Below are 26,452 nucleotides of genomic sequence, written 5' to 3' on the forward strand. Positions count from 1 at the left end.
ATTACATCATCATAGCTAAGGTTAGGGCTAAGCTAGGGTGAAGCAAAGGTGAAGTGTCCCAGAACTGTCATTTTCACCCGACATATGACGACGAGTTTACTGCCATATATCCAATCACCTTCTGAACTTCATTATATTTATATACACATGATATGCACAGTTAATTTCACCTGCAATTGGTACTACCATCACGAGTCGTTTTGTGGAGTTTGAGGCAGAGGCATTGGTGACTGAGACATCAATTGTATATTCAGTGCCAGGCAAGAGTGACAGAGGTACATGCACGGTTTGGTTGGAAGACATCAGCTTAATCTCACGATTGTCCACAAAACTTGGGTCATATGGACGTTCTCCTCGTAGATTGACCTATTTGAAAATAGGATTTGGATGACAATGTAAGCAAACCAGAAAGGTAAATCTGCCATTTTTAATAAAATATAAACGAAAGTGAGAATTGGTAGAAGTGATCATTATCTATTTTTTCACATTTCACATTTTTAACAGTAAATGCAGCCTTATTGAATTTTCCAGTGACTAGCGATTATTGTCAAGATAAAAGTAATTTGCTGTTCATACCTGGAACCTGTATATGGTGTCCTGGATGCCTCCCTCCACTTCCCATGTCAACTCTGAGTTTTTATCAATGTTCAGAGCTCGAAACGACACGGGGTCAGCTGCAGAAAGACATTATAAGCTCAGTTTTGTGCATATAACGATTCTGTCTGTAGATACAAACAAACATTGTTGTCATTTACAGTGAAGTTGTAATTATTGTACATTGATATTACAATCACTTATTTTAATGATTGCCAAAAACCATTTTGGACAAACAAAGATTCCTGAAAAGTAGCATGATATTTGGCTTGAAAGCCATTACCTTGTTCATTTTCTTTAAATACCACACAGGACTGATAAAAGATAAATTAACAAAGTTTTGTCGATACCAATCATTAGCTTTTAGTCTCGACAGTTTAATGACCATTTTCCAAAAGAAGGTTATTTCCATTTCTGTGAAATCCGGGCAATCCATGTCAAAAAAAATTAATTAATTAATTAATCGGTCTGAACAGTTTACATTTTGTCACCAACTGATAGGCCAGATCTGCATCCGGACCTGAACCATAATCTAATCAGCTTGGTTTTGTCAACTCATCCATTAAGTTTTGTCAAAATTCATCCACAACTATATATCATTTTTGACGCCAATCTCTTAATGGTGAAGAATTACTTTTTAAAATATATGAAAAAATTGTAGTATCAAGATCCAGATCTTCACTAAAATTGAATGAATTCATCCTTGTTACACATCCAACCTGTCCAACCAGTTTTGTCCGAATCAGTCCATAACTATTTGAGCTATCCTGCTTATAGATAGAGACAGACAGTGTGAAAATATAACCTCCATCCCCGAAAAACCGGAACATTTCAGTGAGAGACGTGTATTCTCATCTCGTGATCAGCATTGTTTATAAAGAATTAATTGTGGCTATAGATCTCAACACTTCTCTTTATCTATCTTCTGTTCTCTAATAATTGGCATTCATTACATTATTCCATGGATCACGTGCTCTTTATAATGATCAAACATGGGGTGGGTGCCTTCCCAGAAGGGATTTTGTGGGAAAAATTTGGAAATAATTCAACACCTGCAGAAACACAAAGTTTCAATGTAGTTTAGAATATATGGCAGTTCAAATTTGACATGGTTACTTGTGTATAAAAAGTCTGTGTAATTATTGATAAATAATCTTTAATAACATTAGTCTTTATAAAAATTATAATGATGATAATAATCAATGCAATCATGGCGTAAGCTGTTAAATGCACATGATGTCTTAATGCACATGCTAAAAATCGATTTTTTTTGATAAAGTGAGTGAATACGGAGGGTGGAGCAGGAATATCTGCCCTTGATATCAATCTGCCTTGGGCTTGATATCGAGTATATTTCCGGTTTCGCAAAAAGTGCTTCCAAACACTTTGGCTGTACTGTATATACCCTGCACGATGATACCTCCCTCTGAGAACTCTCATATCTTTATAAAACCACTATATAGCCTCTTATGCAATATTGCTCCCATGCTTGGGCTGGTGCCCCACCTTGTCATCTTTCTCTCCTTCACAAGATCCAGAAGTGTGCTGTCAATCTTGTAGGGAATGAAGGCATCATCGTTGGAACCTCTTTCCATTCTCTAACTTCGTTAAATCACTTCTGCAGATGTCATCATGGAAGATGTTCTGAAGGTCCACTCATGTTCCCTCTGAGCATACCTTCAGACGTTCCACACATTTTGCGACTTCTTCACACCCTTATAGTATTTCTATCCCTTGGCCAACACCGTTTCATACTCCTCCAGATTATATCCTCATGTTGCTCTACTCTGGAACTCCTTGCCAATATCTTGCTTTTCCCCATTCTACAACCCTCGGCAATTCAAGAGGAATGTTAACAAATTTCGTCAGCGTTATTTTTCAAACTCTCCCAACACGAGTGGCCTTTGGTCTTGTGAAGGGCGAGCTCCATAAAAAAAGGGAATAACATGATATTTTGGTTTTACCTAATTATGAAATCTTCATAGTATTTACAGAAAGGGGAAGTAAGGGGAATGGAGTGGGGGAGGGGGTGGAAAGTGGAGGAGGAGGAATGATAGAGGAAAAAATTGTAAATCAGCTATTTGGCACAGGTTTGGCATGTCTGTCAAAGCAAAAGTTCAGACATGTTTATCTGGATTTTTTTTTTCATAGTCTGAAACACAATTGTATTTAGTACATGCTGCATCAAGCTTTTTGTCCATGTCAACTTCTCTTAAATACTTTTAATTTGCAATCATGATGTTGAGAACTACAATCCTAATCAGGAAAAAGAAAAACAAAACTACATTATCATGAGAACTCAAAGTCAGTCTCAGTCTCAGTCTCAGTCTCAGTCTCAGTCTCAGTCTCAGTCTCAGTCTCAGTCTCAGTCTCAGTCTCAGTCTCTCTCTCTCTCTCTCTCTCTCTCTCTCTCTCTCTCTCTCTCTCTCTCTCTCTCTCTCTCTCTCTCTCTCTCTCTCTCTCTCTCTCTCTCTCTCTCTCTCTCTCTCTCTCTCTCTCTCTCTCTCTCTACTCAAACTTGGATATTATGTCAATTCTCTTGCATGGTTGCTGGGTCAAAAACAAGGAACTTATTCCCTACCTTCTCTTTTTGCCAGCAAACTTATAGTACTTCCTGGTGAGAAAGTAAAAGGCATAATGTACTGACGTCATACTCTTTGAAAGCAATATAAGTATTACTGAATAAAAGCAGGTGGTTGTGTTGCATCAATTGAGAAAAAAGGAGACGTTCCAAGCATGGAGTCGACGTTATGAAAGTTGTCGCAAGATTTAGTGATTTGATTCAGTGTCTTGAAGTGACATGTATCCACTTCTTTCATCATCACCATTATGGAACTGTATGAACAAGGCATGCAGATTGTGCTTCCATCTTGACCACTGAACAACAGATATCTTGGGGGGAAGCAAAGAGGCTTACACAATCTGTTTTCTCAGCTGGTTTGTCTCTTTACTCATTTGAGGAGAGGGGAGCGAGCTGGCTAAAGGCATTATGCCGTGGTAGCACTCGCCACACCTGCCCCTCCCATTGACACCACCACTGTGATGAAAAACAAAGGATTTCAGATTTCAACTAGCAAAGGATAGGGGTGGGTGAAGGACTGTCCAGTTTGGGTGAAGCCTGGAAATAAAAAAAAAAGAGTTATAAAATGCCAAATGAAACTCGTTTCTTTGTATTCTCATTGCAATTAGTTGCTGCGGTGAACATGGCTCTATTTTATCTTTGACAGAGTGAACAGCTGTTTTGGTGAACACCTACTCCATTTGGGATCGTTCCTTTAAATTGGATGTGGCAGTCAGGGTCCCAAGTCAAGTTCAGGCACGAGCTGAACGAGGACCTCTTTGAATGACCTTGGTCCACACCTTGGTCCAACATTCCTGTGGTGGCTATTATCATCGCACAGCTCCACACTGCACCCGGGGTGAGATGCTGGCATGCATGTACCTGCTCCATTCCAGATCCAAAGGTCTCAGTCAACCATCTTATAGGGTGTGCTCCCTGATGCAATATGGGTGTTTATCACCTTCAATGAGACAGATTTCCTCGACTTATTTCAGGAGAATTGTGCAGGGACTTCAACAAAGACTGTGGAAAGGACAAAATGCCAGGAAGGAAATGTTCCCTTTGTGTGTTTTATCTGTTGTCTGTTGTGTTAAATTATTAAGCAGTTCACTCTACAGAGAGAATGAATAAATTAATCAAAGACTCAAAGGATTTAAATGTTGTTCTGTTTTGTAAAATAAAAGTGGTGTACGTAGGTAATAAAAGCTAATAATGTACATAACATTTGAATTAGCGAAGCAGCCATGATGGAAACATTTTTTTAATTCCTGTGTAGTTCAGAATAAATGGACTTATTTTTGAAATGTATAAAATTCCTCTTGTACAGTATATGAAACATATCCATACATTATTTGAGGGGTAGTCCATTGAAAAGAAAAAAAAACTGCTGAGAGTGACCAGGGGGAGGGTAAATCACTTGGCATCTTCCTTGTAGTCTGGCGTGGAAAAAGGTCTTGGATGTGTTTAAGGCTCAAGGAAAAGCTGGAACATAGAACTGATGAGGATGCAACAGAAGACGAGGAACACGAGAAAGAGAAGTGAAACACCAACAGCAGGGCTGAGAAGCAAAATAGAGGGAGGCTTTGACAAAAAAAGAGATGTGGGGAGGAATAAAACGAAGTGGAAATCCAAGTGTTTGAGGAATAACACATGATTGCTGAGGTCAACTAGACTTTGGGTCTAGTATAGCCCAAATGATTCAAAACACAGGACCAAGAGAGAATGAGGGGGTTGAGGAGTATTTGTGGGGAAATTAGGTTTTGAGGAGACAGGAATAAAGGTAAAATAGGAAGTGGGAATGCAGGGTCATATGAGGATTGGGGGAGGGTGGTGGTGATGGCAATGGTTAAAATCCTGCAAACATATAAATTGTCCCTGTGGTAACTAAACTTCACCGGCAAGCACCAACAGATTCACTTACCTTGGCAGTGATAGTCATGTCTCCGCATGTTGTGAACCAGAGGTCAATAGGCTGTCTGGCTCGGCCATGGGGAGTCATGGATTCACAAGGTAATATGGTGTGGCACTGTCGGAACCTATGGAGGAGGACAAAAGTCCGAGCCTATAAGTCCTTGGTGCTTCCACTCTTGCTCTACAGATGTGAGACTTGGACTCTTGACCAGGGATTTGGAATGAAGACTTAGCTCCTTCAGTACCAGATCTCTTCAGAAAATCCTTGGCTATCGCTGGTCAGACTTTGTCTCCAACAAGAAGTTGCTGAGGGAGACTCAAATGAGATTTGTTAACTGTATAGTCCGTGAGCGTCAGCTGTGACTGTATGGAAATGTGGCTCCTTTCCTGACTCTGATTCTGCTTTCCATATTCTCTCAGCAAAGGAGCCTCGTGAGTGGAGGAGGTCAACGGGCCGACTACATGCCTCATGGTTGCAACAGGTTGATTGGCATCACAAGGAGATGGGGATGGGCCAGGTATCTGCCGAGGGGATGGCTTGGCGGAGGCCCCTGGAGTACCGATGGAATGTGGATGCAGTGACGCGCTGTTCCAGCGCATGCTCCCATTCCCAAACTGAATAAAAGATGAGACAGCCAGCTTAACATGCCCTCTCAAGGGTGGCCTGCACTGTTGGCCACTGCACTCGTCTCTATTTTTGTTGGATTGACCAAGGTTAAATCTAGGACCCGACAGCTAGCAGGACCAGCCAAGATATCCGACCACCCTTTCCTCTCCTCATTATAATTTATGTTTTGCAGAAAATTGAAATATCTTCATTTGGCTATTTAAACAAAATGAATCTTTGTTTAAAAAGCGTATATTTATTTTGGTTTGCAGAATAAAATAATGAATCCATATTTTGCACAATCACTTATGAGCAGGTGATCTTTGCACCCACACATTTTAACCCAGCGCTATCAGGTGCAATGCAGGCTCAGACCACAACCATATATTAAAAAATAAAGAACTCTTAAGAGTCAGTCTTTCCGCATGTACTCCACACTTGTGATAATGTGGTTAAAAGCTTCCTTCTTCTCTGGCCATACCCATTCCTCGAAACTCTCTTCACTTCCACCTCCCCCCATCCCTTTCCTACAGCTTTTCTACTACCTAACTCACACAATACAAAAACTTTTTTCTTCTGAAAACAATTGCTATTGTAGATTCGAGACTCATCTATACATTGCATGAGCAAAAAAAGAATGATGGTTTTCCTAATTGCAATTGGAAGGAAGTCTAAGTTTACTAGATCACAGGGAAGTTTACTAGATCTGATGCATCCTTTGTGTTTGGTCATGTTAGCTTCTGATTTGCCTTGACATGCAAGTCCTGTTGTATAGTAGTTGACTTAAGCAATGATTTATCATAAGTGGCAAGCTTATCAGCATGTGCTTGGCTGCTGTTATGAAAGGGACAAGTTTGCTAAAGCCAGAGTGATGATCTAACTCACTATCAGTTGCAGTCGACTGTTTTTTCTGGAGGCCACAGGCCCTGGGAAAACAAGCAGTTCCACAGATGAGTTGACCGCAGTAACCCTGAAACCTTCTGTTCCGAAAAGAATGTCAGAAAGTTCCCTTCAATGGTGCCAAATTCATTGGAAAAGCACTGTGACTAAGATTTCACAATAACTTTATGACTTATTGCACGTTAAATGGTGTTTGGTGGCAAAGTCATAAGACAATTTATTTCAAACATCATATCAATATATAATGGTTTGGAAAGGGAGATTAAACAAGAAAGAGCAATCAGAAATTGCAGATCTAGAGATTGTTTTGTGTGATGTTTGTGTTTGTGTACCAAACAAGCAAAAAGCAAAGATGAAGTCATCACTTCGAACCTGGATATGATTACGCATTTCAGCTACTACTCCTCTACCCTCAAACGCAGCCAGGTGCAGCCAAGTGAGCCTGATTGAAAAAAAATCAAAAAGAATATGCATTCAAAAATTTAATAATTCTGGCTTGCAGACCATGCATCTGATCAGGATGAAATTTAAAACATGTCTCCCCCATCACTATTAGATTGTAACTGTCAAGTTTCACTTTGATCGATGAAGCAGTTCAAGAGAAATAATTTTAAAGATTTTTGTTCAATCCAATATGGCTTCCAAGCCATGTGACCGATGACATTATAAGGTGGGAACGGTTTGTTCTTCATGGATAAATGGTCACACCTGTAAAGATTCTCCTCAATCTGTTCAGCCATTCAGCCATTTCAGAGAAGATTTTTGAAGGTTTTTTTTTTAACATGGCTGCCGAACCACATGAGCGATGATCTCATCAATTTTTTTTCTGTGGACCAATTTATCCCAAGATTACCTCCAAAAAATTTCATACTAGTAAAATGTGTTCTATGTGTGCAATTATGACGTCATAACGAAGGCATCTATGACGTCATAAAAATTACACTTATTCCCCATGAGGAGTACTCACCATGTGCCAAGTTTCAATTTTCCTTTGTGCAGTTTCAGAGATATAGAAGTCCATTTTCCCCCCTTTTTCCAACATAGCTGCCACACAACGTGACCTATGATGTCATAATTATCAATAAAATATTCTCCATGAGTCGTCTCTCGTATGGTGAAAATTTCGGCTCAATCCGACAAGCAATTGCAGATAAAAAGCATACTCACGTTCTGTGCAGACAAACTGACAAACAAGCAGACAAACAAACTCAAATGCAACACCCTCTCCTCTGGAAAGGGTAACTGGAACGCCACTCCATCGAGTGTAAACCTCCGCCAGGCTGAACAGTTCACGTTTAGTGTCCCACTGATGGGCCGGATCTGGATCAGGACCTCAACAAAAATCGAATCGGCTTGTTCTTGTCACCTACCCAACTCATCCAATCAGTTTTGTCATAATTTGTCCACAACTTTTTTAAATACCGTGGTATTTATCGTTTTTGACTGATCTCAATCTCAATGGTGAAGAATCACTTCAAAAATTCTTGTATCTGGATCTGAATCTTCACCAAAATATAATCCATTCGTCATTGTCACACCCCCAAACTGTTCATCAAGTTTCGTCCAAATTAGTCAATAACTTTTTGAGATATCTTGCTCACAGACAAACAAACAAACAGGGGTGAAAACAGAAACTCCGACTGCTTTTGGGGGCAGAGGTAAAAAGGGCTGCATATTATCGAGGCAATTATCAAACTTCCACGATAAAAGGATCTTTCTTGATGAAAATGTATTTTTGTGGTTAAATGCAAGAAGGTAAAGGTACACTTACATTGCCAACCCTTCTAATTACTGGATTTTGCTATTTCAGCCACACCCATTGTTGACAGGTGGATAGAATTAAGCACACAGCCATGCAATTTTCATTGACAACATTGGAAGTAGAATGGGCCGTGACTTTCACGAGCTCAGTGACTTTCAACGTGGCACCATCATAAGATGTCACTTTTCCAATAAGTCACTTCATCAAATTTCTGCCCTGCTAGAGCTGCTCCGATCAACTTTAAGTGCTGTTATTGTGAAGTGGAAATGTCAAGGAGTAACAACAGCTCAGCTGCGAAGTGGTAGGCCACACAAGCTCACAGAATGGGACTGTCGAGTGCTGATGCATGTAACGTGGAAAATCGTCTGTCGTCGATTGCAACACATTACCAAGTTCCAAACTGACCCTGGAAGCAACGTCAGCACAAGCAATGGTCATCGAGAGCTTCATGAAATGGGTTTCCATGGCCAAACAGCCGCACACAAACCTAAGATCACCATGCGCAATGTCAAGCGTCGGCTGGAGTGGTGTAAAGCTCACCGCCATTGGACTCTGGAGCATTGGAAACACATTCTCTTGAGTGATGAATCACGGTTCACCATCTGGCAGTCCGAGAGAAGAATCTGGGTGCGGCGGATGCCAGAAGAATGCTACTTGCCCAGATGCAGAGTGCCAACTGTAAGGTTTGGTGGAGGAGGAAAAATGATCTGGTGCTGTTTTTCATGGTTTGGGCTTGGCCCCTTAATTCCAGTGAAGGGAAATCTTAACGCTACAGCATAGAATGACATTCTAGATCATTCTGTGCTTCTAACTTTGTGACAACAGTTTTGGGAAGGCCCTTTCCTGTTTCAGCGTGACAATGCCCTCATGCACAAAGCGAGGTCCATCCAGAAATGGTTTGTCGAGATCTGTGTGTAAGAACTTAACTGGCCTGCACAGAGCCCTGACCTCAACCCCATCAAACACCTTTGGGATGAATGGGAAAACTAACTGCGAGGCTGAATTAATTGCCCAACATCAGTACCCGACCACACGAATGCTCTTGTGGCTGAATGGAAGCAAATCCCTGCAGCAATGTTCCAAAATCTCGTGGAAAGCCTTCCCAGAAGAGTGGAGGCTGTTATCGCAGCAAAGGGGGGGGGGACCAACTCCATATTAATGCCCATGATTTTGGAATGAGATGTTAGACGAGCAAGTACTCACATACTTTTGGCCATGTAGTGTATATTTGTGCTTAAATCTTCTGTATACTAACAGTGAGATTCCAATACAACTTTCTAATTTCTAAGAATACACTTTTTCTTTTTATCTCTGACATTGCAACAGTTGAACACAGGACTTGACGGAACATTTAAAGTCTTAGAAACACAGGGAGGTTCAGCCACAAAGGGGTTGAATGGCTTCACCTGATTACTACCTGCCCGGTAGCCATTTTTAAACAACAGCTGAAAGAACAGCGCTGTTTGAGCAGATATCTACATAGTCACCTGTTCCAGAAGACACTTTCTTCCGAGTCAAGACTGCTTATCCAATGTGAAATTTTCAGAAGATTACATACGGTAATGTTATTTCACACTGCACATGACATTTTGAGAGGCATTACTTAAACAAGCTGAACTGTTTCAATCTTAGTGATACAAATCAACCAACTTGAGGCAAAGGAGATTATTGAATGTTGAATTCACAAGCAGTACATTGGCCACCTGCTCTGCTGACTGTTTGGATTCCTGATGTATCCTACAATCCAGATGAGAAGGGTTTTGACTCTGGGTGAATAACCTTGTTTCCATCAAACGGCCAACAACAGAAACCTTAAGAACTCAATTCACTTCATCAGTTGAAAGGTCCCAGGAGGTCACTGCTTCAATGAACGACACAACTGAAAGCCAAAAGGAAGGTTTTTAGGATGTAGACCTTCCTCTGACCCAATAAAATATCGAAGAACAATGACAGATCTGGGAAGATTCACGCAGGTTATCAAAGAGATGAGAAACTATGGTTTGGATGTATATTGACTGAATGACATCATATGGCAAGGCTTTGGACAGATGAACTAGATTGGAAATAGACAACTTTACATGCAGGACGAGAAGATGGTTTGCTCAAAGAAGGAAAAAGACAGTTGCAAAAAAAAGGAGTGGAAAGTCGTTGGGGGAATGAATCATAAATGTGATATTCCACTCAAGACACTCTAAATTGACAATAATCCAATGTTATGTGTCAATGAGTGATAACAGTGAAGAAGCCATGGCTAGTTTTTTTGAGAGTCTAGATAAAGCTGTGAATGAAACACCACACCATGATGTACCCTTGTAATGGGAGATTCAAAGGCAACAGCAGGAGAGGACAATACTGAGCATGAACACACCATGGGAAAACATGGAATTGGTCAACAAAATCATAATGGGAGAATGTTCGTGAAATTGTGAAAAACAAATGGACTTTGTAGAGGAGGGACACTATTTCCATACAAGGAGATTCACAAAACAACATGGGTACATCACCGGATGGAAGTATTAAGAACCAGATAGATACACACATACTCTCACATGTAGCCTTGTGGCTGCTGATTGTAGCAATGATAAAGGACGCAGATGCCACTGATGCAGTGCCCTATTTCCAGTACAATTATGCTCATGTCTCCAAACTCAGAAGGAAGACAGGCTGAATCAACCCCACCTGGTGTTAATTCAGCAGTCAAGCCAACCCCACCTGATGTTAATCCAACCCCACCTGGTGTTAATTCAACATCGGCAGGAGCTCAAACTCAAGACCCAAGGATCCCAAGCCAGCCACCCTCGCTGGTAAGCCAACACCAGGTTTACCAGATAGATCATTTCATGATAAGAGGGATGCAAATAAGATCTCAGACAGACGTGAAGGTTGAGGAGTGCTGACATCTTTAACGACCATCATTTGCTGATTGCAGCTTTAAAAATAAAAATGAAAAAGTCAAGGACACCTGCACGAGGGGGGAATATATTAAATCCAGGGACAAGAAGGACTGGATCAATACAGTGTGTAAATACAGAACACCTTTGCAGGTCGATAAGGTGTATAACAAAGCATGTGAGATAAATGAAGTGTATACTGAAACTCCAAAGCCACATTTCCAACCTGGCCTCGAAAGCCAGTCACCAACTGGGTATCTCTCATCGTGCAAAGTCCTTCCTCAGCCCACCTGAGCTCCTGACCACATACAAAGCTTTCGTTCACAGGCTGATTGAGTCCTGCTCTCCCCTCTCGACTGGTGCTCCTGCCTCTCACCTTTCTCGGCTTCACGCTGTAGAAACCAAGGCATTTAGGATCATTGGTATGTCCTGCAATGAGGCTGAGTCTTTGGGCCTCTCACTCTCTCACCGCAGGCAGGTCGGTGGTCTTTCTGTAGTCAACCGTCTCCTCTCCGGTCAGCCCCCCCCATGCTCTGTCTGCTATATGTCCCCCCCCCATATTTCTGCAGGGCGCTCAAGGTCTGCCAGCAACCCCCTTCTGGTAAAACTACCAAAATCACGAATCACTGCTCACCTTCAGTCTTTCATTCCTCTTTTTTCCCGCCTTTGGAATAAACTCCCTCACTCTATTCTTTCCCATTCTTCCCTCTAGGCCTTCAAAACAGCTGTTCACCACCACCTCTTATCATCCCCCATCCAAATCCTCGATCTTTTCTTCCTCCGATAATCCACCCAAGCCCACCTCCTTCAAATTCCCTGCTTTGCTTCCTGAAAGTCCCTGTAATGTACATCTTCTATTCCCCATGTTCCCTGTCCCATCCCTCTCCCTTCCACAGATCTTCTAATGTCTTTGTTCCCCACTGTTTTGTCCCTCCCACTACCGCTCCTCTTGTCTCATGCCCCCCTTGCTGTGCGTTGTGTGTTAGCTCTCACACGAGCCTCGACAAGGTATACAAAAAAAATTGTTTAGAATAGTCCCTTACCTTTCTGTGGGTCAGTGGGACCCAAACTGCATGGGAACGAGTAGATTAAGATTTACCCCCTATTTTTCTTTTGCACATAGAAGGTTGTGAGCAAGGCGCTGGCACCCATTTGATGTAGGAGTGTGCTGAACCCTTCCTTACATTCCTGTTATCATTAATTTCTCCCTCTCTCTTCTTTATCGTTCATTTCCTCTCCCGTTCTCTTTTCTCACACCACTTGTAAGTACACACCCTTTTATTTAATACAAACTGTAGTTTGGCACGATCTCTTCACACATGCAAGTAAGGCAATGAAGACATTAAGTAGAGTTACATAACCTCAAACTCCCCCGCTCTAAGGGAGATCTCTCATCCCACAACATGTCATCCCATCGGTGTTAAGAAGCACCCAAACCAGATTCGGTGTCTCCTTCTGGAAAGTCTGCCTGAATGCTGGGAATGACAACATCGTCTTTCAAATTTCACACGGCCATGAAATAAATCACCAAGCCTGCCATGTTCACTCGAGGTAATCCCACAAAGTTCAAAGTCCACTCACTGACAGGGATTATCGGGGAGGTCGGCTGGAACGCATTGTCAATAATTCCATATCGTTAAGAATTTTTGCACTATGTGCTGAAAGTTATCAACCGTTTGGGCAACTTGATCAGAAAGTTCTCCAAATCTTTCATCCTGCAGAGGCACACCCATTTCTCTCAGGTAATTTTCCAAGTATTTTCAGCTTCTTAAGAAGCTTTGTGAGCCATTTTAGGTGACAATCCTCACCTGGCACTTATGATATACGTTTCCTGCCCCAATTACTGCTGTTGCATGATACACATTCCCTGCCCCAATGATCTCTGTTGCTCATCGTTGCTGCACATGCGAGCTAAGCATTCAGGGGTGGATTACATCATTTTGAAAGTCAAGCATTTGAATGGATCTAAACTACAAATGTCTGCCCTCGTGTTTCAAAAACACAGAATTGCATCATAGAGTGTGACGTACTTTTAGAGAGGATGATAAACTGGCTGTAAAATCTGCTATCAGTTCATTGGAGACAAAATAAGTGCCTTATGACAAAATATGCTGGTGAGAGCTCAATGTGTGCAGTTTGTACGTGGACGAGATAAAGAGGATGCAATTGAGATATTGTATCCTCCTGGCAAGGATACTGTATGATCAAGGTAATTTGTTTTGTATATATCAGGAGGATGTATTGCTGTGAAATTAATTTTCATTGATGAAATCAAGTGAATGCAATCAGATAGCTGTAGATAGTTCACAAGTGCTCCGCTTGATCGAACATTACAAGGTATTAACTCCAAACATGTGATTCAACAATGGTGTTTGACTCTGGGTGCTTACTCACCAATGCAGATGGTCCCTTTCAATAATGGTTGATATGATTCAGAAAGACCAGTGGATAATCGATATCCAGTTTGGCAGGTGCAGCTGAATTTGCCGGGGTTGTTGAAGCAGTTTCCTCCGACACCACACCTTCTTGGATCTTCCCGACACTCATCAATATCTGCTCGTAAAATAGAGTTGATGATAATAAGAAGATGGTAACTCTAGCTGATAATACATTAAATAGGGGCACGTGGTAACACTGACAGATGATATGTTGAAACTGGATTTGGATAAGTTCTTAGAAGCAATGAGCAGAGAGGGCTGCATGGATATCGGCTGGAACCGTGAGTAAGTCCAGATTAGGCAGGTGCAATGGAGTTGTGATATCTGTAAGTTGGAGCTTGCTGATTGTTTTGCATGTTTATTTGGCATGATTTTGTGTTGTGAATAAAAAGATGGACTCAGGAAGAGTGCTGTGTCCCTAGATTGTCATGAATTTGGAAGTTACACCGGCTTGATGAGCCAAGCATCCTCTTTCTTTAGTTGTTATCTCCATTTGCGGATTATAGGAGGTGGAAGAAAGTTCCTCCGAGGACTCAAAATCTTCACTTCCTTTTTGGTAAAGGATCGTTAATCATGAACCAAACTGTGAAACTTCGTTCTCATAGCCTCGTTCCAATGGCTCATTTCAAAGTCTTCAATGAACCTCTGACAGCCTCCACCTGTTGCTCATTTGATTCCCTGGAATGATTTTTAAGTACTCAGTAAGGGTTTTCTTTGTCATTCCCATAGCTCCGACTATCAGTGGTATAATTTCAGCTTTCTTCAATTTCCAACTCCTCCAATCATTTTTCATATCCTGGCATTTGGTTATTTTCCTGATTTTTATAGCAGTTAGTCCAAAGTCATTGGGAACTAAAACCTCGATCAACAATGTCGACTTTTCCTTTTTGTGTTTGAGCACCATTTCCAGACACAATGCTTTGTTTCCAATGTTCTCACCTGATGGGATCATCTTGTCATACATGAGCAAGATATTGTTGGGGGCTGGGGGTCGGGTGAGAAGACCACGAGGTGGGGGAAGCTATCTCGGTTCCCACCAAACTCCCCGGAATGGTAGGCCATCGCACACGGATAATTCCATGACATGGCGAGTCACTTAACTGACCGTGGATGCCAATAATTCAACGGCGTGACCTAGGGTCCTCCCGTCTATGGGTTAATCGGGTTACCTAATTAATCACCTGATTTAATTACCGGGGAACAAGCCCTCGGTACGCCTTGTCCGAACCAGATCCCTCTACCGGACCGGATGCAGCCGAGCGACACTGCCAAGGACGTACCAGCTAAAAGGAACGGGTTGTTGGGAATAAAGTCCCGGCTGAGCTAGGATTCAGACCATGCTGGATCAATGGAATAAACGACAAAAACGAGCAGGGAACATTCCCAATAATAATTTATAACAAGGGGTGAGGAATGGTATGTGGTACGATCAAGATTTATTGTGGTGTGTTGTGCAGAGATAGGAGAGAGAGGTGTGGTGCAGCAAATAAACAAGCAACTTACAAAAGGGGACACAGAGCAGACTTAATATGAAAATACCAATAATAATGATAACAATCTTCTGCAGTCTTACTTAAGCAGACAGGTGCCAGGCCACACACATGCACACACACAGACACAAAAAACCCGATGAAGAGGAAGTTTTGAGCCAGGAAGGGAAAGCAGTTGAGGCTACGTTCTTGGTACCTTTGTGCTTGATAGCACGACGCGCCACCAATTTCGGGGGGGGGGGGTATGCTAGGTAGTGTGGCACCCGACAGCTGTTGTGTCCTCTCTGGATTCAGCAGAGCATGTGGAGACCGTATTCAGGAAGGAGAGGCTTGGGTGGAGAAGGGGCGGAGGGGTAGACGGGACCAGGTAGGCTGGTGGTGTTGACGTCATGTGGGCGGAGATGAGGAGATGGAGTCCAGACAGCAGGAGGCGGGTCGTGCCGAGGGACGAGGGCGAGGCCAGATCGAGCGGGCAAAAGAGAAAAGAGAGAAACAGACAGAGAGAGAGAGACAGAAAGAGAGAGAGAGAGAGAGAGAGAGAGAGAGAGAGAGAGAGAGAGAGAGACAGAAATGTGGAGGGATTGCTCTGACCTTTATAGGACTTGCAGCACAGGGGGAGGGGCCACCACTAATCGAAACGTCATCACCTGAATCGGGCACTCCGATTGGCCCTGACCCCTCACGTGGCCCGCTAACTTTTGCCGAAAACTGCCTCACTTTGTTTCCGGCAAGGCAATCTCAGACAGCGGCAATATTCCGCTCCGACCCCATGACATGACACTAATCACCCATACCAAAATTGGTACGTGAATCGTCCTGCAAAACACCCCGGGCCGTGCCCTGGTGACCGGCCGAGGGTCCCGCATACCCACTCTGGCGTCCGACCAGCGCCGATCAACGTGTGCGCCAACGCGGCCTGCACTTTACATTCCCCCAGCTCGAGTGCAGCTTCGCTGGCCGTAGAGACGAGAAGACGTTCACCATCTGTGGGGAATCCGCTGCTGCCAGTGAGGGCCGAAGGTGCATCGTTATGGATAAATCCATGCATGTTTCACGAGGGCGAACGTGTCTGCCTTCGAGCACATTCCATACAGCGCGTGTGGTTCGGCCATTACGCACATGGCCAGCACTCGTGTTTGCACGACTTCGCTGGTGTGTGCATGGGGCGAGCACCAATATGTGTCGGATATTGAGGTTGAAAAGGAACAAGTAGCTTCTACTCCGCACACTCGTATCCCGACCAACATGGCGTGGAGTCGGCTTTATCGGCCTCCGTACGCGTTTCGTGCATCGTGGGCGTCGTGCTGGCTGTATTTCCTGTGTTGTGAAAAACACCATTCCTGCAGCCTCTTAAGAGGTATTCATTCGCATTCCTTTTTAATGCAACCGGCAATCTTCCCCCAGATAATCGAAAGCTCGAGTCAATAATCCCGCACTGCGAAGTGCACTATATGACTCACTGCACACATTGGGTTTAGGGCTCGCCCGGGAACGAGGGCTCTGTGCTAAAATTTCCTCATAGCGGTGCCACATGCGCTGACCTCAATGAGGGCGCACCTCACAGCGAAGGCGCAGGTGGCTGATTTACCTCAGGAATAATCAGACAAAAAGAAGAGTAGGGATGAAATGAAGAAGAAAATCATTTAAGCAAACCTAGCAATTAGATCATCGCAATGCCCTCCCTTGTTATCCCGTTAAACAAAAGGAAAGGGACTATCTACACATATAATAATGGAATAACTGTCTTGGGACCACTATCTGTTGGATGCATGCGGTTCTGAGATCCGCAACAACATGATCAATCCAGTGCCGGATTAAGCCTCGGCTGGCCCTAAGGCACATTTTGAAATTTTAGAGAATGGCCTGAAAATTTTAAATTAGATCTCGGGCTCATGGAAATGGACCCCAGACAAAAGATGAACTGATTCAAGAACAAAATATTTAATACAAAAGAAGACAAATATTTAATGTGAAAAGAAAATAGTTTATTTAATCCCTCTATACAATTTGCTGGTGTATGAATATATGCATGACAAAACATGTACAGATTTGGCACTTTGCTTTACAGTTGACTAGACCTTAGATTGCAACCTTGCGTGCTTTTACAACTGCAAACTCTTCAATTACTGAACTGAAGTCCAGTTCTCGGAGCAAATCACTTCCAATGCACAAAAGGGCCAATGCACCAAGACGCTGTTGATGCATGGTAGAACGCTTCACATCTTTGATTATCTTTAGCTGCGAAAATGAGCGTTCTCCTGAACAATTGGTGGCCATCAGTGCAAAGTATATTCGGAGAGCCACTTCAGTGTTTGGAAAGGCTGAATTAACACCAGTGGTGTGCAGCAGCACAAACATATGCTGTGCACATCCTGTTGAGGGGGAACTTGAGGGCAGTATGTTTTGGCAGAACTTGAGGGCAGGAACTAAATATTTGTGGCCCGAATTTTTGGCTGGCCCTAAGGCACCCAATTTTCATTTCCCCAACTCCAAAGCACATGCCTTGTCTTCCTAATGGTTAATCCAGTACTGGATCAACCTCATCATTTGCTTGCATTTCCATGTTTAAAGTGAAACAACAAACATGAATAATGTTTCACCGCATTTTATTCAATAGCTTCTTCACCTGGAACTTCATAAAGGAAATGGTTCATGGTTTGATGTGTTAAAAATAAAATTTTAAGGTAAGGGTATTCAATAGCCTGTTTTGGAATATGTGAACAATTCTATTTGTTAGATATTGAAAAAAAATCGAATATTTAATAGTATCTGAATTCTGGGTGAAGTTGAAGTTGTTGGAGGACTTACCAATACATTGGATTGTGTCCTTCATGGTATGAAATGGACCAGGACCCCTGATGTTTGGCTGATAACCAGTGAGACAGGAGCATGAGAATGAACCTGGGCTGTTGATGCATTGGCCTCCATCACCACATATTTTTGGATTCTCTTGGCACTCGTCCACATCTAGTCATAAAATAGCGAAATGAATGATAAGATAATGCAATATATTGGAAGGGAATCACTTTTATGCCCTCAGAAAGCATTAACGGTTCACAGTTTATGAAACGGAGGTGATAGAGAACATTACTTTGCACACCGTTGGACATGAATGACCAACGTTAGGCTTCAAGTTGTTCATTAAAACTACCACATCTGAATGATGCTGTTTGATACACAAGTATGTTGTTTGGTTGATATTTTCCTTACAAGATGATGGTGTGGATGTGTTGCTCAGCTACAAATAATGCAATTGAGAAATTATTTTCTCCTGCAGAAGAATGTTACCTGCACAGGCAAAGCAAAAAGCAAAGTTAAATAACTGGATCATGTCCCCTCTGTCTGTTTGTCTCCAAACATCAGTTTATGATCAAGAAAATACTTCTTTAAAATTAATGTGATATTTTGTACACAAATCAGAAAAAGAACCTGATGTTTCACAAAACTTCGTGTCTAAATTCATCCTGATCTCACATGCGCCGAGAGGAGCAAGATAATATTTTTCTCTGCCTGCCTGGCAGTGAAACAAAATTAAAAATGATTCCTTATAGGAAACTTAGTGTTTTGAAGGATGTTATCCAGGGTACAAACAACATTCACTAAAAACTAATGACATGTGTTAGATTGGGTGGTTTTATAGACACTTTGGCAACGGCGGGATAACGGGGGTAAACTTCTGGAATTAATTTTGTGATCCGACTTTTGCAATCTTTATTTTATACAAGTTGAATTAAATACGTCAACACTGCAGAACACAATCGCCTTCTTGGCACTTACAAACCCTTCTATTATCAGAATTTGGACATGTTAACTAAGGTGGTGTGTCAGACAACTTCAATGGTGCTAAACTTATGGAAAATGTTTTATCGATCTTGAAGTCATTATTTTATTTCAATTGAAATGTAATCCTGAACACTGTATGGGGTAATTTGTTTTATGAACTCTCCAGTTGACATTTTTCATGGTTTTGCTAATCTCAGTTTGATTAACTGCTCTTTGATTCGTTTTCTCAAAGCAACCAAATCTATGCAACCAGATAATTACCGATAGATGACAAGCTCAGTGATACAATTAACACCAGCAAATACCACCCGTCGCTTCGCTGATGGGGATACTGAAGGGGGAGAGAGAAAAGAGGGGGGGAGAGTGAGAGAGGGGTGGGGGAGAGAGAGCAGGAGAGAGGAAGGAGGGGGAGCGAGGAGGGGTGGGGGATCAAGGAGGGTTGGGGAAATGAAAAACAGTGTGAGGTGAGAGGAAAAGAAGGCAGAAGGTGCAGTGGAGCATTAGTTACCACCTGGACTCATACGGAGACAAACACTACCCAGACGCATCCAGAGACAAACACAGCCCAGTTGCATCCAGAAAAAAAACACTGCATGGACGCATCCAGAAAAAAACACTGCCCGAACGCGTCCAGAGACAAACACCGCCCAGACCCGTCCAGAGACAAACACCACCCGGACGCGTCCAGAGACAAACACCGCACGGACGCGTCCAGAGACAAACACCGCACGGACGCGTCCAGAGACAAACACCACCCGGACGCGTCCAGAGACAAACACCGCCCGGACACGTCCAGAGACAAACACCGCCCGGACGCGTCCAGATCTAACACCGCCCGAACGCGTCCAGAGACAAACACCGCCCGGACCTGTCCAGAGACAAACATGGCCCAGACCTGTCCAGAGAAAAACACCACCTGGATGCGTCCAGAGACAAACACCGCCCAGACACGTCCAGCGACAAACACTGGCAGGACGTGTCCGGAGCCAAGCTGGCCGGAGACAAACACTGCTTGGACTCATCTGAAGACAAATTCCCGTCCGGACATAAATACCACCCGGACATGTCTGGAGAAAACCCTGCCCCGACATGACTGGAGGCAAACACCGTTTAGCCACAACCACTGACCAGATATGTCCAGAGACAGAGACAGACAGAGAGTGAGAGAGGTGTGGGAGGAGGTTGCTGCACTGTATTGGGAGTGGGAGGAGCAAGGATGGGACAAAGATAGAGAGAGAGAGTTATGCTTTGTGAACAACATACACATACACCACACACACACACACACACACACACACACACACACACACACACACACACACACACACACACACACACACACACACACACACACACACACACACACACACATACAAACACTTGGCTGATATCGGCAACAATCCAAAAACCATGAGTAGCTTTCACCGAAAAACAACGTTGCATTTATATAGATGTTTCAGGGATATGTTCACAAACATTAATCTTTAAAAAGACCTTTGTGTGACGGGTGGAAAATTAATCTTGATAAACAGCTGCGTGTGACGGGTAGAAAAGAATTTGGCTCGCTAATATAGAAAACACGTTAATATGGCAAACGGCTCTGAAATTGGACGCTATTTCACAACTCACTCAGGGTGATGGAGCACAAACCACTCACTCAGGGTGATGGAGCACAAACCACTCACTCAGGGTGATGGAGAACTAACCGTTTGCTCAGGGTGGCAGAGCACAAATCACTCACTCAGAGTGACGGAGCACAAACCACTCTCTCATAGCAATGGAGCATGAACCACTCGCTCATAGGGATGAAGCATGAACCACTCGTTCAGGGCGATGGAGCACGAACCACTCGCTCAAGGTGATGGAGAACTAACCGCTTGCTCAGGGTGGCAGAGCACAAACCACTCACTCAGAGTGATGGAGCAACAAACCACTCTCCCATAGCAATGGAGCATGAACCACTCGCTCAGGGTGACGGAGCACGAACCACTCGCTGAATGTGATGGAGCACGAACCCCTCGCTTAGGGTGATGGAGCATAAACCACTCGCTCAGGGTGATGGAGCACAAACCACTTGCTCATGGTGATGCAGGACGAAACACTCACTCAGGGTGATGGAGCACAAACCACTTTCTCAGAATGATGTAGTACAAACCACTCGCACAGAGTGTTGGAGCACAAACCACTCACTCATGGTGATGAAGCATGAACAACTCGCTCAGAGTGATGGAGCATGAACCACTCACTCAGTGAATCAGAGCATGAACTACTCGCTCAGGGTGATGGAGTACGAACCACTCGCTCAGGGTGAGAGAGCATGAACCACTTGCTCAGGGTGATGGAGTATGAACCACTCACTCACGGTGATGGAGCATGAACCACTCACTCCGAGTGATGGAGCATGAACCACTCGCTCATTGAAACAGAGCATGAACCACTCATTCAGGGTGATGGAGCAAGAACCACTCACTCAGGGTGAGAGAGCATGAACCACTTGCTCAGGGTGATGGAGCACGAACCACTCGCTCAGGGTGAGAGAGCATGAACCACTTGCTCAGGGTGATGGAGTATGAACCACTCACTTAGGGTGATGGAGCATGAACCACTCGCTCAGTGAAACAGAGCAGGGTGATGGAGTATGAACCACTCACTCAGGGTGATGGAGCATGAACCACTCACTCAGGGTGATGGAGCACGAACCACTCGCTCAGGGTGAGAGAGCATGAACCACTTGCTCAGGGTGATGGAGCACGAACCACTCGCTCAGGGTGAGAGAGCATGAACCACTTGCTCAGGGTGATGGAGTGTGAACCACTCACTGAGGGTGATGGAGCATGAACCACTCGCTCAGTGAAACAGAGCAGGAACCACTCGCTCAGTGAAACAGAGCATGAACCACTCACTCAATGTGATGGAGCATGAACCACTTGCTCGGCGTGGAACTGCATAAAACATTCACTCAGGGTGACAGAGCACAAACCACTTGCTCGGGGTGGCACTGCATGCATCACTCAGTCAGGGTGACTGATCACGAACCACTTACTCTGAATGACATGGCGTTAAAAGCGTTCGCAATGAGTGAACGGTTCATTCAGAAGGATGTAGCGCGGTACAGATATTGACTGTAAGGCATTTGACAAGTGCCTTAAGAACTCATGCAAGCACTCCAATTAAATGGTCGATAAGGAACGGTTGGCCAGACTGTCGCTGCATATCATCTCGGATCCCTTTAACTTTAAAGCCAGTCTTCACCGCGCATGCAGTAGTTAATGAAATAAAATGAATTCGTTCAAATAATGACTTTATCCACAAAAGAGCTGCAACTTAATGCAGAACAACCCTGGAGACATCACAAAATTCAATCCCCGTGAAATAAACATTGCAGAAAATCCGCCATCTTGCCTGCTTGTCTGTACACGCCTTATGTGGTGCATCGGTTCAGGGTCCACGCAAACATTATAACTTTTTTTTTAACGCCCATTTTTCCCCAGATTTGTTTTGATTACCTGTACAGAATCTCGCGAAACCTCCGAAAATATACAAACAGTTCTGTCAGACACTATGGATAGGCAGTCCCTCTGGGGGATGAGGCGTGAGGTCAAGCAGTGAATGCATTAAATCATATATGCTCAAAGAATTTGGTCAATTTTGGCACATTCCAAATCTTTTTTTTTTTCATTCAATATAATTCTCCAAACAGGAGATAAGTTTAATGCTTTGGAAATTTCATATTTTCTTGAGTATCTAAGGGGAAGGAGGGAACATAGCCTTGGTTGCTTACAGTAGTTAGGTATATCGGCTTAGTTATCAGACTCATTATTTCTTTAAATTATCAGATTTCACAACAGATTTCGACACTTCTTTCGCCTAGACGATATCCGATTCTCAAAATCGAAATAATATATCGATGATATACTTTAATTAATTTATGAGAGTATATCGTGAAAAATCATATCATATAATGTATGAAATCATTCCAAGCTCCTAATGTGAAAACTATAGTACTTATAAAAGCGAAGTATACAGCGATTCGTAGCTATGATGAACAGGCATTCGATAATTTGAGTGAGGAAAATGACAAAAAATTTTATCATTAAGAAATCGTTGCAGCCCGTTCAAAGTCAAGGCATGATCGAGCAGACAAAAAACATGGTGCCTTCAGACCCCAGACAGCGAGGTGGCCGAGGATCGCCTGATGATGTATATAGCTAAATAAGGCCATTAATGATCTTCACAAGAGGTGTTTTAATTAACACAAACATCCAATTTTCACTCTTGCAATTCCTTGGAGTTTTCTTAGTATGTGTGTAAAGCTTCAGGCTGCTCGGTTTTATCGTTTTGGAGTTATTGATTACACACACACACACACACACACACACACACACACACACACACACACACACACACACACACACACACACACACACACACACACACACACACACACACACACACACACACACACACACACACACACACACACACACACACACACACACACACACACAGACATTTATTGTTATAGATAATGTGATGATTAAATAACTCCAAACCCCTGAGACAACAAACACGATGGTGTGTTTGGTGCGACATGCTCACCATCGCAGTGGGTCGCATTCAATAAGGGATGAAATGAATCAGGTCGACCAGTGGTTGGCCGATATCCATTTTGACAGGTGCAGCTGAAGGAGCCAGGGTTATTTGAGCAATTTCCTCCAACACTGCACACTCCTGGATCCACTAGACACTCGTCCACATCTGATGGGAGAACAGATACATAAGAAACTAGAAGGCCATTCATTAGAGCACATACCCACACCACACAATGCCTGATCTACAAGAGCATATCAGACCCAATACATTTTTGAAATATCATGCGATATATCGTTTTTGGCCCCATCTCTCAATGGTGAAGAATCACTTTGAAAATTAACAGATGCGGATATGGATTCGAATCTTCACCAAAATTAAACCACTTCTTTCTTGTCACACACCCAACATGTCCACCAGGTTCTGTCCAAATCCGTCCACAACTTTTTGAGACATCATATTATATGTCGTTTTTGGCGCTATTTCTCAATGGTGAAGAAGCACTTTAAAAATTCCAGTAGACGGATCCGGATCTTCACCAAAATCTAATCTGCTCGTCATTGTCACACATCCAGCCAGCTAGCCCACCAAATTTCATCTGGATCCGTCCACAACTTCTTGAGATATCCTGCACACAAATAGATTGACATACAGACAGGGGTGAAAACATAACCTCCTTTACCTTCGGTGGCGGAAGTAACTATGTTGAAGTTGGGTGTGGAAGAGCAAGATAAATTGGTTGGAAAAAGTAGGACAATATGTGCATCTTGTTTTGTTTATCTTCTTCTGTCCTAGTTAAATTTCAGTGTTCTGAATGTATGTGACAGGATGGTGCAGAGGTAATGCAATGATATTTGAACCGTTTCAACTGAGTTTGATCCCCATCTCTCGATAATATAAATTGGTACTTTGCAGGCATAGATCAATTAATACTGATTGGTTCTTAAATTTGTTAGATATTGAAAAAAAAATCAAACATTTAAAAGTTTCTGAATTAAGGGTCAAGTTTAAATTGTTGGAAGACTTACCAATACAGTGGATTATGTCCTTCATGGCATGAAATGGACCAGGACTCCTCATATTTGGCTGATAACCAGTGAGACAGGAGCACGAGAATGAACCTGGGCTGTTGACGCAATGGCCTCTATCACCACATATTTTCGGATTCTCCTGACACTCGTCCACATCTAGTCATCGATTCGGGGAAAGAATGACAATGGAATGCAAAATAAAGTAAGAAAATCACTTTCATGCCTTAATAAGGCTTCTACGGTTCATAGTTTATGAAACGGAGGTGATACAGAACCTCACTTTGCACACTATCGGACGTGAGTGACCAACGTTCGGCTTCAAGTAGTTCATTAAGACTACAACGTTTGAATGATACATTTGCATGCACAAATATGTTGTTTTGTTGACATTTTTTCTCAGCAAGTTGGTGTGGATGCGTTTCTCAGACAAAAATAATGCAATTGAGAATTTAATTTCTCCTGCAGAAGATAGTTATTACCCCACGCGGGTGAAGTGAAAAGTGGAGTTCAGCAACTGTTTAATGTTCATCTGTCAGTCTGCCCACTAACAAATCAATTTATGACGTTAGTAACACTAACACTAACACGCCCACTAACATGTGCAGAGAGGAGCAAGATTTTTTTTTTTTTTACTCTGTCTGCCTGCTTGGCAGTTAAACAAAATTGAAACTCATTCCAAACAGCAAACTTACTGTTTTTAAGAATGCAATAAAGGGCACAAACAACATTCACAAAAAAACGAATGAAACCGGTCCTGTGAACTCTCCAGCTGACATTGTTAATTGTTTTGCTAATTTCAGTTTGATGAATTGCTCTCTGATCCATTTTCTCAAAGCAATCAAATATATGGGATCAGATAATTACAGAAAGGTGACAAGCTTAGTGATATATTTAACATAACGTGATGATGAAATTACTCCAAATCCTTGAGCCAACAAACACGGTGGTTTATTTGGTGCAGCATGCTCACCATCGCAGTGCGTCGCATTCAATAAGGGATGAAATGAATCAGGTCGACCAGTGGTTGGCTGATATCCATTTTGACAGATGCAGCTGAAGGAGCCAGGGTTATTTGAGCAGTTTCCTCCAACACCGCACACTCCTGGATCCACTAGGCACTCATCCACATCTGATTGTAGAGCAGATGCATAAAAAAAAACTATGTTAAAGTTGGGTGTGGTAGAGCAAGATAAAGTGGTTTGAAAAGGTAGGACCATATGTGCGTCCTGTTTATCTTCCTCTGTCCTGGTTAAATTTTCAATATCCTGAATGTATGTGGCATGATGGTGTAGAGGTAGTGCAATTATATTTGGACTGTTATGGCTGTTTTGATCCCCATCTTACGATAATACAGATTGGAAGTTTGCAAGCACGACGTTACATTAAAACGTGCACTTTGAGTTGTGCATCAAGTCTGGGACCTATTTGCTGGTATTTGTGCATAGACTTTTAATATAAAAATATCTTTCAACATAGGAGTTGAGGTATTGACCACACCCCAGAAAAATACGAAATATTCGCCGAAGCTGCAGGTAACAATTGGTCCAATTATTTTACAATGTTCCTTAACACCAGGCGAGACACATTGCTATCTCAGTGTCTGATTGCTGTGTGAACTGCAGCTCCTCCATGATAAAGACAATAATGTTACATGGCGAGTTTCCACATAACATGTGAAACTTGAGATCCATCAAATCAGTGGCTCTTCACTCCATCCTCAATGTTCACTCAATAGGCTCTCCGACTTGTGTTGTCGTAGTGAAATTCAAAAGAACATAAAATGTCATAGTCCCTGTTTTTCTAGTAATTTAGCTTTACCGAGTTAAAGGGCCAGCCCATATATATTACAATTAAATTGGCCACCAGTCTACCAGTAAGCCATTTTTGATCAGATT

At 42.8% G+C, this 26,452-nt stretch overlaps 1 protein-coding gene across 8 annotated transcripts in view; it reads right to left on the reverse strand.

The window, feature by feature from the left end:
- LOC147025342 (sushi domain-containing protein 1-like) overlaps positions 1–26,452 on the reverse strand; it is a 105,207-nt gene that overhangs the window by 26,562 nt on the left and 52,193 nt on the right. For all 8 annotated transcript variants that reach the window (XR_015059465.1, XR_015059464.1, XM_085886233.1 and 5 more), the window contains 7 exons: positions 25,528–25,686; positions 24,555–24,713; positions 23,536–23,694; positions 17,962–18,120; positions 13,620–13,778; positions 577–674; positions 171–366 (listed from right to left, as the gene is read on the reverse strand). Coding sequence is in view for 6 of the 8 variants with exons in the window: in XM_085886233.1 (XP_085742359.1) it covers positions 171–366; positions 577–674; positions 13,620–13,778; positions 17,962–18,120; positions 23,536–23,694; positions 24,555–24,713; positions 25,528–25,686 (1,089 nt within the window). In the remaining 2 variants the exon portion in view is untranslated. The remainder of the gene's footprint in view (positions 1–170; positions 367–576; positions 675–13,619; positions 13,779–17,961; positions 18,121–23,535; positions 23,695–24,554; positions 24,714–25,527; positions 25,687–26,452) is intronic.

This window comes from Eptatretus burgeri, chromosome 6, assembly GCF_056783735.1.
Source record: "Eptatretus burgeri isolate ZD-2024b chromosome 6, Ebu_testis_v1, whole genome shotgun sequence".
NCBI lineage: Eukaryota > Metazoa > Chordata > Myxini > Myxiniformes > Myxinidae > Eptatretus > Eptatretus burgeri.